General features: G+C 46.6%; 1 protein-coding gene across 4 annotated transcripts in view; it reads left to right on the top strand.

Annotated features, from left to right (window-relative positions):
* The first annotated feature begins 259 nt into the window (after positions 1-259).
* cep126 (centrosomal protein 126) overlaps positions 260-13,170 on the top strand; it is a 110,582-nt gene continuing 97,671 nt past the window's right edge. For all 4 annotated transcript variants that reach the window (XR_004412296.1, XR_004412297.1, XM_033022357.1 and 1 more), the window contains exon 1: positions 260-595. Coding sequence is in view for 2 of the 4 variants with exons in the window: in XM_033022357.1 (XP_032878248.1) it covers positions 567-595 (29 nt within the window). In the remaining 2 variants the exon portion in view is untranslated. The remainder of the gene's footprint in view (positions 596-13,170) is intronic.

Genomic DNA, 13,170 nt, shown 5'->3' with positions numbered 1-13,170 from the left:
TCTTCAACAATGAACACTACATATCAGCTCTTGCACTATACCAAATGTGTTTTGCATTTTAATATCTTGCATTAATGTCTCACCATGTGCCGGCGGCGCTCAGTGCGCAGACTCCAGGTTGCCGGCCGTTCGCAGTGCGCAGACTCCCGCATGCCGGCGGCGCTCAGTGCGCAGACTCCAAGCTGCCGGCCGTTCTCACTGCGCAGAATCCGACCGGCTGGCGGCGCTCAGTGCGCAGACTCCCACGCCCACCATCGCCATGAAGATATTCGTTGCTAGGGAAGCCGCGTCTCCAGTTGTTAAGATGGCGAGGCCGAGGGTTGTCCCGGAGAACACCGCGGATTCTAATGCATTTCCTGCAGAGTTTTACCACTGATGGCCTGCGAGGAAGTTGATCTGCGAGTGCAAGTTACTGCGGCATCCAACTTTAATGGAGCGTTGTCAAAAATGGTGTTAATCCCGCCGCCGAGTCCCGAGAAGTGCCGGGTCCGGACGGAGGGCACAACCCGGCCGGGGACTGATTGAGGCGGAGAAAAACCTTCGACAAGCCTGAAGCCAGCCTCAGGATGCAAATGCAACGAACCGAGTCCTACTCGTATCCTTTTGGTACCGAGCTTGAACAAAGTGGGGAAAGATATCGCCACGATTTACCCCGGTAACTTCATTGCGAAGCCCAGTAGAATTAGATTTAGATACTTAGATGATGCTTAGATACTTAGTGATGACTTAGCTCTGACTCGTGCGATTGTTCCGCCTATAATCAATCGGTGAAATTGCTGTTTGATGCAAAGCTTAGTTAAATGTAAGAACATGACAAAGTTAACACCATGGATATGGCCGAATAAATTTGTCTCAAGAGATATTGCGGGCATATTTATCCGCATACTAACTCAAGTCTGGATGTTTAAGAAAGAAATGCAGATGCTGGAAAAATCGAAGGTAGACAAAAATGCTGGAGAAACTTAGCGGATGAGGCAGCATCTATGGAGCGAAGGAATAGGTGACGTTTCGGGTCGAGACCCTTCTTCAGTCTGAGTTTCTCCAGCATTTTTGACTACCTTCAAGTCTGGATGTAACTTCCCCCATATTCCGCCTGTTATTTATTTTTTCTAATAAATAAATAATGATCCCATTCATCTTGTAATGATGGACCGAAATTTTGGTGGACTGGTGTTGAATATGTTGAATTAAATGGCCAGCCGATCAGAGACGGCTCAATGTAATTAGAGCTTAAATTTAGGACGTTGACTCTCGAGAGGAATCTGATATTAAGTTGTCCCGGCAGTGCATTGTTGACGGTACTTTAAAGTACCTGCTTTAAGCCGTTCATGACTCTGAAGCATGCAAAAAGGATGGGGAATTATTATTTTTGTGGTTTGACCCTCAGACACTCTTCTTTGGACAGTTAAGGTCTTGTCAGTATTCTGGAGGTGAATTTGATTGTTGATATTTTACTGTGCTGAGGGGGGACTTTTGGAGATCCTGTTTTCGGGATTGTGTTCAGTCTCCGAGCATTCAACAATAGATTCTCTGGAAAAATAGTCAAAAATAGTCAAAGCTTCCTATACTCCAAAGACGTTAATTGGCTGGTAAATGTAAAGAAATGTCCCTAGTGTATGTAGGATGTGTTAAAATGCGGGGGTCGCTAGACGGCGCGGATCCGGTGGGCCGAAGGGCCTGTTTCCGCGCTATCTCTAAAACGATTGAAGGTGACATGAATTGAAAGGGTCCCTCGATTTGTTTTGCGAAGTTACATATGATCATGTTCATTATCCTTCCTGATGGACCAAATCCACACTGATTCAGGAAGCAGCAATTCAGCAAGGGGAAGGAGCATGGCAAGGATGGTTCTTGTGAATTTGTTTTCAAGCACATGAGAAATGGACATTAAGGTTTGCTAAAAACAACTAACAGCAGTCTGAAGAATGGTCTCTACCCGAAACGTTGCCTATTTCATAGAAACATAGAAAATAGGTACAGGAGGAGGCCATTCAGCCCTTCGAGTCAGCACCGCCATTCATTGTGATCATGGCTGATCGTCCCCAATCAATAACCCGTGCCTGCCTTCTCCCCATATCCCTTCATCCCACTAGCCCCTAGAGCTCTATCTAACTCTCTCTTAAATCCATCCAGTGATTTGGCCTCCACTGCCCTCTGTGGCAGTGAATTCCACAAATTCACAACTCTCTGGGTAAAAACGGTTTTTCTCACCGCACCTCACCTCATGTCCTTTGCTCCATAGATGCTGCCTCACCCGCTGAGTTTCTCCAGTATTTTTGTCTAGCTTCGATTTTCCAGCATCTGCAATTCCTTAAACAAAATCTTCTAGTTTAGTCACACTGAGATTAAGCTGTTGTCATCTTGGAAAATCATGAGGAATCTAGGTTTCAAGGTTTCAAGGTCAGTTTATCGTCACATGTACCAATTAAGGTACAGTGAAATTCGAATTACCATTCAACTACAGTTGAACACATATGTTTTACAGGAAAGCAGGTCATCTCTCCTGGTGAAATTGATATTTTTAATTTAGAAACAAAAATAACTTACATGCCAACAACAAATAATTTGAGAGATTTATTTTGTTTAGTTTAGTGATACAGCGCAGAAACAGTCCCTTCAGCCCACCAGGTCCGCGCCGACCAGCGACCCCCGCACATTAACACTTTCCTACACACACACTGGGGACAATTTTTACATTTACCAAGCCAATTTACCTACAACCCTGTACGTCTTTGGAGTGGGGGAGAAAAACGAAGATCTCGGAGAAAACTCACGTAGGTAACGGGGAGAATGTACGAACTCCGTTCAGGCAGAGATAGTGTAAAGAGGAATTTTTAATGCTCTAGGGCAGGGACCTCCAAACTTTTCAACATTATATATTTGGCACATTTTTGCGGCCCATCGGAAAAAATAAATAAATGTCACACACACACTGACACACACACAGACACACTCACACACACAATGACATACACACTGAGGTAGAGGGAAAGAGAGAGGGGAGGGGGAGGGAGGGGTAGAGAAGGGTGGGGGAGAGAGGGTGTGGGAGAGAGGGGGGAAGAGGGAGTGAGGGGGAGAGGGAGTGAGGGGGAGAGAGAGGGAGGGAGTAGGGGGAGAGGGTGGAGGGAGAGGGGTGGGGGAGAGGGTGGGGGGAGAGAGGGGTGGGGGAAAGGGAGAGGGGTGGGGGAAACAGAGAGGGAGAGGGAGGGAGTAGGGGGGAGAGAGAGAGGGGGGGTTGAGAGAGGGAGGGAGAGAGAGAGAGGGGGGGTAGGGGAGGATTCCCCTGGCCGCACCAGCAATCGTCGGCGGATCCCGGTCAAAGGGTCCAGGTCAGTGTGGCGCCCCGGAGCGAGAGCTGTTCATGGATCACCCTCACGGGGGGAGACCGCTACACATGGACCCTGGCCGACCCTGCCGCCAACTAGCTCCCCTCCTCCACCCCCTCCCTCTCGCTCCACTCCCCACCCCACGCTACCACCCCGCACAACTTGCCTTTGCAACACAGGAGCAGTGGCATGGCGGCACAGTGGTAGAGTCGCTGCCTCACAGCGCCAGAGACCCGGGTTCCATCCTGAGTACGGGTGCTGTCTGTACGGAGTTTGAACCTGCGTGGGTTCTTTTCGGGTGCTCTGGTTTCCTCCCACAATCCACGTTTGCAGGTTAATTGAATTTGTCCCGAGTGTGTGTAGGATAGTGCTAGTGCGTACGTGCATCGCTTTGATGGGCCGAAGGGCCTGTTTCCACGCTGTATCTCTAAAGCTGCGCTACCATAGAACCCGCTAAATAGCCCGCCGCACGGAACGTGCTAAGAGCTTGCTGCAGGCCGGATAAAATCTCGTGGCAGGCTGGATGTGGTCCGCGGGCCATAGTTTGGAGATCCTTGCTCTAGGGCTCTTAATAGTCATGTCAAATAGAGTTTATCGTCAGACGCACAAGTACAATGAGGTACAGGTACAATGAAAGTCTTGCTTGCAGCAGTATCACAGGCACATAAACTCGGACAACACAATGCACAAATCATGCATGAATTCTACAAGACTGAAAAAAAAAGACATTAATGCAAAACACATTTGGTATAATGCAAGAGGTGGTCATTGGTGAGGTAGGATAAGGTAGTGCAGTCAGTTCAAAAACTGATGGTGGTAGGAAAGTAGCTGTTGCTGAACCTAGTGGATTTGGACTTCAAGCTTCTGTAACTTCTGGTGGTAACAGCAAAAAGAAGGCATGGCTTGAATGGTGAGGATCCTTGATGATAGATGCTGCCTTTTTGAGGCAGTGCCTTGTAAATGCTGTTGTTGGTGGGGAGGGCTGTGCCAGTGATGGACTGGTGCAGGGAGATTCAACGGTTCAAGACCCACAACTACATAAAAGTTAACATAAACATCCACCACAGTGGATTCCTCACTGTGATGGAAGGCAATAAAGTCTAATCTTCTTCCCACTTTGTTCTGCTTGATTAGCACTATTGAGCCTGAATTAGTACTACTGTGGGATTAAATTAGTACACGTGCTGTATTAGTGCAATAAATAATACAGAAGAAAAAGGGATTAGTAATTAAATTCATATAAAGGGGGTTGCTATTAATTGTAGCTATTACCAAGTATGTTAAGTTATGATTACACAATGCTTTTACTGAACAGAATTCTCAGAAATACTGAGAAACACCAACTGATGAAGGTGAGTGCACCATTCATCTAACCAAATTGATGCAGTGAACTAGTGGGGTAGAACATTTGCACTGAATAAATGCCCAAAATGATAAGTACGCTGTGAAATAATTATAAAGTAAATCCCAAAAAGGTGAAAGTTGGTACGTTTTTGATGTTTTGAATGCAGAGAAAAGTCAAAGTTGAACTGGGATGATCATTCAAACCGGCAGCTGCAGTTCCTTCCGACACATGATCATTCAATATCCTTTGATTTAGAAATTTAGAGTATTGATTTTATTATTGCTTTATTAAAACAAGGGTAAAATTGACAAAGCAGGTTTCTAATCTCATTAATCATGGATATATTTCCTTAGACATTAATAAAATGAATGTCCAACAGGCTACTTGGATTTGTAAAGTAAAATGTGTTTTTGCTATCTTCACTATAATTTTTTAATATAGATTTTCACATTAATAGAATATATTTAAGACTGAGTATAGGATAGTGTTGGGAAGCTGTGAAATATATGCAGGGTTAGTGCTTTGAAATGGGGACAATATTACTATTTAAGTTTATATATAGGTATTTTTCCATTTAAATCAATCTAAAAACCCTACAAAAGAAAATACAAAGGCTCATTTGAAAACAAAAGTTATGTTCCCCAATGAATAAAGAAAACACCATGCTGGCAATGTGTCATCAATTCAGAATTTACATTTTCCTCTAAGAAAACCCCATGTGGCTTTCAAAACATACATAGAAGCTGTGAGCCAATCCTATTTGTCTGAATGTATAAGAAGGAACTGCAGATGCTTATGTAAACTGACGATAGACACAAGAAGACATATTAACTCAGCGGGTCAGGCAGCATCTCTGGAGAAAAGGAATAAATGACGTTTCGGGCCGGGATCCTTCTTCAGACAGTCTGAAGCAAAAATTAGAGGCTCCTCTAGTATCTTTGGTCTGAAGAAGGGTCCCGATCCGAAACGTCACCTGTTCCTTTTCTCCAGAGATGCTGCCTGACCCACTGAGTTACTCCAGCTTCTTGTGTCTATCTTTTATTTGTCTGAATGTTCTGTTCAGCGTTCTGACAATATTGCCAAAAAAAATAACTAGAATGTGAAGCAAGATAGAAATCACAATTCACGAAAGAAAATGAAGATTTTACTGAAAAATATAATTACCTGATATAATTTAGCTTGAACTAACAAAGAGTTATTTCTGTGGTTACCAGCAGAGGTCCAATGGGAGATAGACACAAAATGCTGGAGTAACAGCAGTACAGGCAGCATCTCTGGAGAGAAGGAATAGGTAACGTCTCGGGTCGAGACCCTTCTTCAAGCAATGGGATATGCATTGCATGGCAGATAAAATAAAGAAATCCATTCCCATCCTCTTGGGGCTATACAAATGGCATTCCCAGAATCTGTAATGAAAATGAAGTGATGTCCAGGAGGACAACACTGAAGTTTGTTCAGGCAATGATATTAATGGTTATCAGGTTGAATATAGCACATTTCTTCACAAACTGGTTCACAAATTAGCTCCTTCAGGGAGAGAGGCCTGACACAATATTGCCAGTTTTGCAGAAAGTAGATTAGATTAAACTTTATTAATCCCCTTATTCAGGGGAAATTCAGATGTCCTTGTAGCACACTAATAAAAATACAACATAGTATTCAAAAAGAAGTTCAACACAAAAACATCCCCCCACAGTGGTTCCCACTGTGGGGGAAGGCACAAAGTCCAGTCCCCATCCTCTTGTCCACCCAAAGTCGGGCCTATTGAGGCCTCCACAGTCGCCGCCACGGCGCCCGATGTTCTCGCCGGGTGATGGTACTCCAGCGAGAACGGCGAGACCGCCTTCCCACCGGAGACCGCGGCTTCCAAGCCAACAGACCGCGCCGGACGGAGCTCCACACACTGGCGATCTCAACGAGAGATCCCAGGCTCCGAGATGTAACGTTCAGCGTCGCAGCTGGCCGCTCCACAGAACCGCGGCTCCACAATGTTCTTATCGGCGGTCCCAGCATACTGGAGTTCCAGCGCGGCGACCCAGGAAAGGCATCGCCCGCTCCGCAATAGCGCTCCAGCGCTGCGCTGCCGCCAAAGCCGATGTTCTGCGCCGCCGCCAAAGCCGATTTTCTGCGCCGCCGCCAAAGCCGATGTTCTGGCCCGGTCCCCTCAGGGAAACGTCGCTCCAGGACCCGCTGGTAGGCCGCAAGGACAGGTCGAAGTCGCTGCTCGGAGGAAGGCAACCCCTCCGACCAGGTAGGGACTCGAAAAGCAGTTTCCCCCTTCCACCCCACCACCCCCCACACATAAAAAGATTAGGCCCCCTGACTGCACACTCAACGTACGAAAAATAATTAAAAAGAAGGGGAAAAAAACGGACAGCTGCAGGACAGGCAGCCGTTCAGGACAGCGCCTCCTCCGGAAGTATATGCCAGACTTGTCACTATGAGTGATTTTTAAAATCTTTGATGAAAGCCTGAGGTACTGTACATAGCAACCAGGTGTAAGTATCCTATTAATATTATATTTCGATGAAATTTAAGAAGGGAGAAATTCTATAACGACCTACATGGAAATTGTGCGTGTAAGCAATTCTCCCTCCTCAACAAAATTGCTTCAAAATTTAAGAGAACACATCACATCAGTTCATGACTTTATGAATGTATGTGAACTGCTTCTGTATGCTGCAGGTGAAACTTATGTAACTTAAAATGTACTTACTGTGGTATGGGAGGAACACACAACCCACACTGCTGCCTTGGTGAGTTTAAGGAAGTGTGAATTTTATCAAGTAATCAGAGACAACTGAGAGGAGTAAGTTATCCATCAGCCTCAGATGTGACACATCCTTGATCATGCATTGGACCACTTTCAGAAGAAACACTCTCGCTTTAAAACGTTAAGAGAGAAGAGATTAGTGAGAAAGACCATGAATGCCCATAGGTTGATTAACAGTTTAATACAGTGGATTTTCTGAATCTTGATCTAAAATGTAGTCATCCATAGATCCCAGTTATTAATAATGTATATTATTCTAAATATTCATTGTGTTAACAATCACATTGGTAAGAAAATTGTTCAAGGCACAGCTATGCGTTAAATAGACTTGAATATGAATGTGCATTTAATTGAGACCAATCGTTGATCCATCACTTGACAGTTTTTAAAATAAATAAAGTGAATTAATTATTCCAATCACTTATATAAAAAAAACAAATTCAATCAGAGATTTAAAAAAAACAAATCTTTAATAATACATTAGATAGTGGGCAGAAGGCGAAAGGTTTACAAAGAGGAGGAGCCACTGCCTTGCGTGTCAGAGACTAAGGTTCGATCCTGACTTCAGGTGCTGTCTATGTAGAGTTTGCAGAGAGTCACCCTCTCTGTGATTGCCTGCGTTTTCTCCAGGTGATCCAGTTTCCTCCCATATCCCAATGATCAGGGTCGGCCTTAAGCCGATTTGACCGATTGCTCTCAATTGGGCCCCGCGCCTAAGCGGGGCCCCACACTAATGTTCCGTATTTCGTATGGAAATACGAATTCTCTTTGTTAAATAAAGATTTTTTTTAATTCGCCATCCGGATTTTTTTTTTTAAACGAACATGTATAACAACCGCTGCATGGCCATCAGACACAAACGATTTGTTAACTGGTTCTGTTAGCACTTCTTAACAGCAAGTAGTTAACACCTTGTTATGCAATGTCATCAATCTGCATCCATCCGCATTCCTCAGTAAATGTTATTGTGTTTTGAACGAGTATTAATGACGCAATGTTCCTTTGAATAAAATTCACGCGGCGTCAATAATACTTGTTTAAAACACAAGTACATTTACTGAAGAATGTAGATCGATGACACGTTGAGAATTTCATTAAACTCACCATCATGAGTGAGGGCCCCGGACCGCGAGAAGGGGCTTCTTCCTGGTGTGCAGGTTAGTCATTCACCTACCGACCCACGTTGTGTGTCTCTCTGTCTTTTGCTCTCTCCCTCCCTCCCTCTTTCTCTCGCGCTCTCTCTCCCGCTCCCCATCTCGTCTCTCTCTAGCTCTCCCACTCCCTCTCTATCACCCTGTCGCCTCAGCATTCCCGGAATCATTGACGTTTTGCGGTAGACAAAAATGCTGGAGAAACCCAGCGGGTGAGGCAGCCGCCTGGCCCGCTGAGTTCCTCCAGCACTCTGTTTTTTGTTTGGCTCTGAAGTTGAAGGTGGCTCAGCGGGACGGGCAGCGGCTCTGGGGAGAGGGTTGAGTTTCTGGTCGAGACCCTTCTTCAGACAATCACAAGTACTCTCACCGACGCGAGTTCAGTTCAGTCTGAAGAAGGGTCTTCTCTCCAGAGTCACTGCGCTGCCTGTCCTGCTGAGTTACTCCAGCTTTATGTCTATCTTCAATTTCAGAGAATTACAATTTCTCACAGGGGGCTTATAAAGTCTCTAAACCCCTCTGGGACACTCTGAACACCTCTAAACCCCCTCTAAACACCCTCTAGCCCCCCTATTCCCCCCTATTCCCTTCTAAACACACCTGAACCCATCTGAAGCCCTCTAAACATCTCTAAACCGTTTAAACCCCTCTAAACTAGGAGGCTGCAAGGTGACTTGGATAGGCTGGGTGAGAGGGCAAATGCATAGCAGATGAGGTATAATGTGGATAAATGTGAGGTTATCCACTTTGGTGGCAAAAACAGGAAAGTAGACCATTATCTGAATTGTGGCCGATTAGGAAAAGGGGAGATGCAACGAGACCTGGGTGTCTTGGTTCACCAGTCATTGAAAGTAGGCACGCAGGTGCAGCAGGCAGTGAAGAAAGCGAATGGTATGTTAGCATTCATAGCAAAAGGATTTGAGTATAGGAGCAGGGAGGTTCTACTGCAGTTATACAGGGTCTTGGTGAGACCACACCTGGAGTATTGGTACCGTTTTGGGCTGCTAATCTTGCCATAGAGGGAGTACAGAGACGGTTCACCAGATGACGGTTCACCAGATTTCATATGAAGAAAGACTGGATAGACTCGGCATGTACTCGCTAGAATTTAGAAGATTGAGGGGGGATCTTATTGAAACTTACAAAATTCTTAAGGGGTTGGACAGGCTAGATGCAGGAAGATTGTTCCCGATGTTGGGGAACACCAGAACAAGGGGTCACAGTTTAAGGATAAAGGGGAAATCTTTTAGGACTGAGATGAGAAAAACGTTTTTTTACACAGAGAGCGGTGAATCTGTGGAATTCTCTGCCACAGAAGGTAGTTGAGGCCAGTTCATTGGCTATATTTAAGAGGGAGTTGGATGTGGCTAAAGGGATCAGGGGGTATGAAGAGAAGGCAGGTACAGGATACTGAGTTGGATGATCAGCCATGATCATATTGAATGGCTGTGCAAGCACGAAGGGCCGAATGGCCTCTACTCCCGCACCTATTGTCTATGGTTCTATGACTGCGTCCAACTGCTGTCTGGTTCGTTGATCGGTTTGCTAGATATGAACTGTTTTGGGAGAGAAAATTGCTCACGGCAGACCAAACGTGTTAAACAGAAATTGGTCAGATATTGAGCTTTACAAAGTGAGAAATCATGTGAAATAATCACTGAATTTAATTTTAAATGAATGTACCTGCATGTTATACTGTTTAGTTTGGAGATACAACCAGATAGTCTGGTTGATACAACCAGATTAGTTTGGAGATACAACCAGATAGTCCACTGAGTTCGCACCGACCAGCGATTTTTGTTACAGATTTGACCATTTTATTTGGCGGCCAATCAAACGCTGTCTCTAAGGGGGTTGCATCCAATCACCAACCAGCTTGCCTTAAAATTCCCGTCCAATCAATAAATAGGTCTCCTCCCGTCCAATCAGCCGCTGTCTCCAAGGTCATTGTGTCCAATCACATAATTAGCAGCTACGGTAAAGGTTGGAAGCCAGCGGAGCTACTGAGTCAAACGGGAGGGAGCAGGCGAGATTCACAGTGTATATCCATAGTACCTAGTGTACAATTTCATAATTTATACTAAATAACTGGGCTGACACACCTTGGCTGGGAATCTGGGGTTCACCAAAATTGTTCCCAATTGGGCCCCGCACCCCCTAAGTCCGGCCCTGCCAAAGATGTGCGGGTTTGTAGAGAGACAGACAGACAGACACATAAACACACACACACACACACTCTCTGATCATGAGGGGGAATATATAGAGTATAAGTTGAGAGGTTTAAGGTGAGAGGAGAAAGATTTCAGAGGAATCTGAGGGGCAGGTTTTCCACATAGAGGGTGATGCTTATATGGAATGAGCTGCAACTTTTAAAAGACATTTAGATAGACACATTGACAAGAAAGGATGCAGGGACTATGGGCAGGTGGGACTAGTGTAGATGGTACAGCTTGACTGGCATGGGCCAATTTGGAACCAAGGGCCTGTGTCCATTTCGGTACGATGACAGAACTCTAACATTGTTGTGAAAAGTTTGCACTTTTTCCAGCTTAATGACATAATTGCTACAGCTGGGTGACAAAAACTGAACACAATACTCCAAACATTTTATGCTTTATTTCTCGAATTATTATCGACTCATTACTGATTAAAAGTCTAAAAAAGTCAAAAGACTTTGAAATTAAAACGACCAGCTTCAACTGATGACGTCACAATGGCTCGGCTAGCAGTGATCAGCCTCACTAAAGATTTCATGCTTTATTTCTCGACTTATTACTGATTAAAGTTTTAAAAAATCTGAAGACTTTGAATTTAAAACGACCAGCTTCAACTGATGACGTCACAATGGCTCGGCTAGCAGGGGGAGGGCGAATTGGTATCGCAACACACAGGGCAAGTGCAATTGGAATTTTTTTAAAGAGCACTGCTGAGGGAGCAAGGGGAGTGCTGGAATCTTACATTCGGGAACGGCTTGAGTTGGAGGACCATGCCTCCCTTGGGTGCATTGGGGGAGCAGATCCAACGGGTCTGCACTTGGTCTAGTATATTACTAAAACTCTTCTCTTGTTTGTGTGAGTGTGTATATATATATATGTGTGTGTGTGTGTGTGTGTGTGTGATCTGGGCACAATCTGGTTAATTCCTATACTTATTCCAAACGCTAGGCCACAGCCTTTCCATTTTCACACATTCTACTCACATTTCCCCTGGAGGCGATAAACATCTTTCCGTCACATTCCCACCTATATTTCCGACTTTTTAATAATTTAAGGTTTTAAAAACAGCCCGAAGGGTGAGTTTTCGGGGAAAAAAACCCGAATGACGTCACAATGCACACGACAAGACGTGACACTCCGGGAGGGAGGGGCACTCTAGTGCTCGTGCGGCTGTGCCGGCGCCCAATGCCCGATACCTGGTGGTAAGGGTGGTGCCGCGGGCCCTGGCTGGAGCCGAGCCTGGTGCTCGAGCTGGAGTGAGAGCCAAACCCGGGGCTTGGGATGGGGCCGTGACCGCCGATGCCCAACACCTGGTAGCGAGGGTGGAGCCACGGGCCCTGGCTGAAGCCGAGCCTGGTGCTCGAGCTGGAGTGAGAGCCGTGCCCGGGGTTTGGGATGGGGCTGTGACCGGGGCCGAGAAAGAAGCCGCCGCTGGAACCAAGAACAAGCCTGGGTCCGTGGTCAGGGACGAGCCTGCAGATGAAGTCGTGACCTGCACTGTAACCCAGGCGGTGGCTGAGCTGACGGCTGGAGTCTACAACCAGGGCCAGGCCGAGTACGAGAACCAGGCCTAGTTCCTGGCCATGACGCTGCTCTATGACCTGGGAAGATCCTGGGGCAGGGAATGGGAATGAGAGGAGGAGGGAGATGGGGTGGGGAGTGGTGTGGTAGAGGGAGATGGGGGGGTGGGGTGGCTGCGGAGGAGAGAGATGCCCCCTCCCTATCTACCCTCACTCCCACCCTCTCTACCCCCCTCCCACTCCACCCCCTCCCTCTCTATCCCCCTCCCTCTCTATCCCCCTCCCTCTCTAACCCCCTCCTTCTCTAACCCCCTCCCTCTCTACCCCCCTCCCTCGCCCTCTACCCTCCCTCTCCCCAACTATCCCTCTCCCTCTACTCCCTCTCTCTCTACCCCCCTCCCTCTCCTCTTCCTCTCTACACCTCTCCCCCTCCCTCTACCCTCCCCTACTCCCCTCCCTCTCCCTCTCTACCCTCCCCCTCCCTCTCTACCCCCTACCTCTCCCTCCCTCTTTACCCCCATCCCCCTCCCTTTCTACCCACCTCCCTCTCTACCCCCCTCCCTCTCTACCCCCCTCCCTCTCTACCCCCCCCCCCCCTCCCTCTCTTCCACCCCTCCCTCTCTATCCCCCCCTCCCTCTCTACCACCACTCCCTCTTTAGGGATTGAAGAGGGAGGGTGAAGAGGAAGAGGAGGGCGTGCTGGGGGATGAGGAGAAATGAGCCGCGCCTGCGCAGTTGGGGGCTATGCATGAGTGGTGCAATATTGCATTGGGGGAGCCGATGTCTTTTTGGATTCTCCTTAATATTATCTCCAGAACTATCTCCTGCCCCCTCTTTTCCCT

This window comes from Amblyraja radiata, chromosome 6, assembly GCF_010909765.2.
Source record: "Amblyraja radiata isolate CabotCenter1 chromosome 6, sAmbRad1.1.pri, whole genome shotgun sequence".
Lineage (NCBI taxonomy): Eukaryota > Metazoa > Chordata > Chondrichthyes > Rajiformes > Rajidae > Amblyraja > Amblyraja radiata.
Note: the sequence above shows the minus strand (reverse complement) of the source record. Positions and strands in the feature narration are given on the sequence as shown.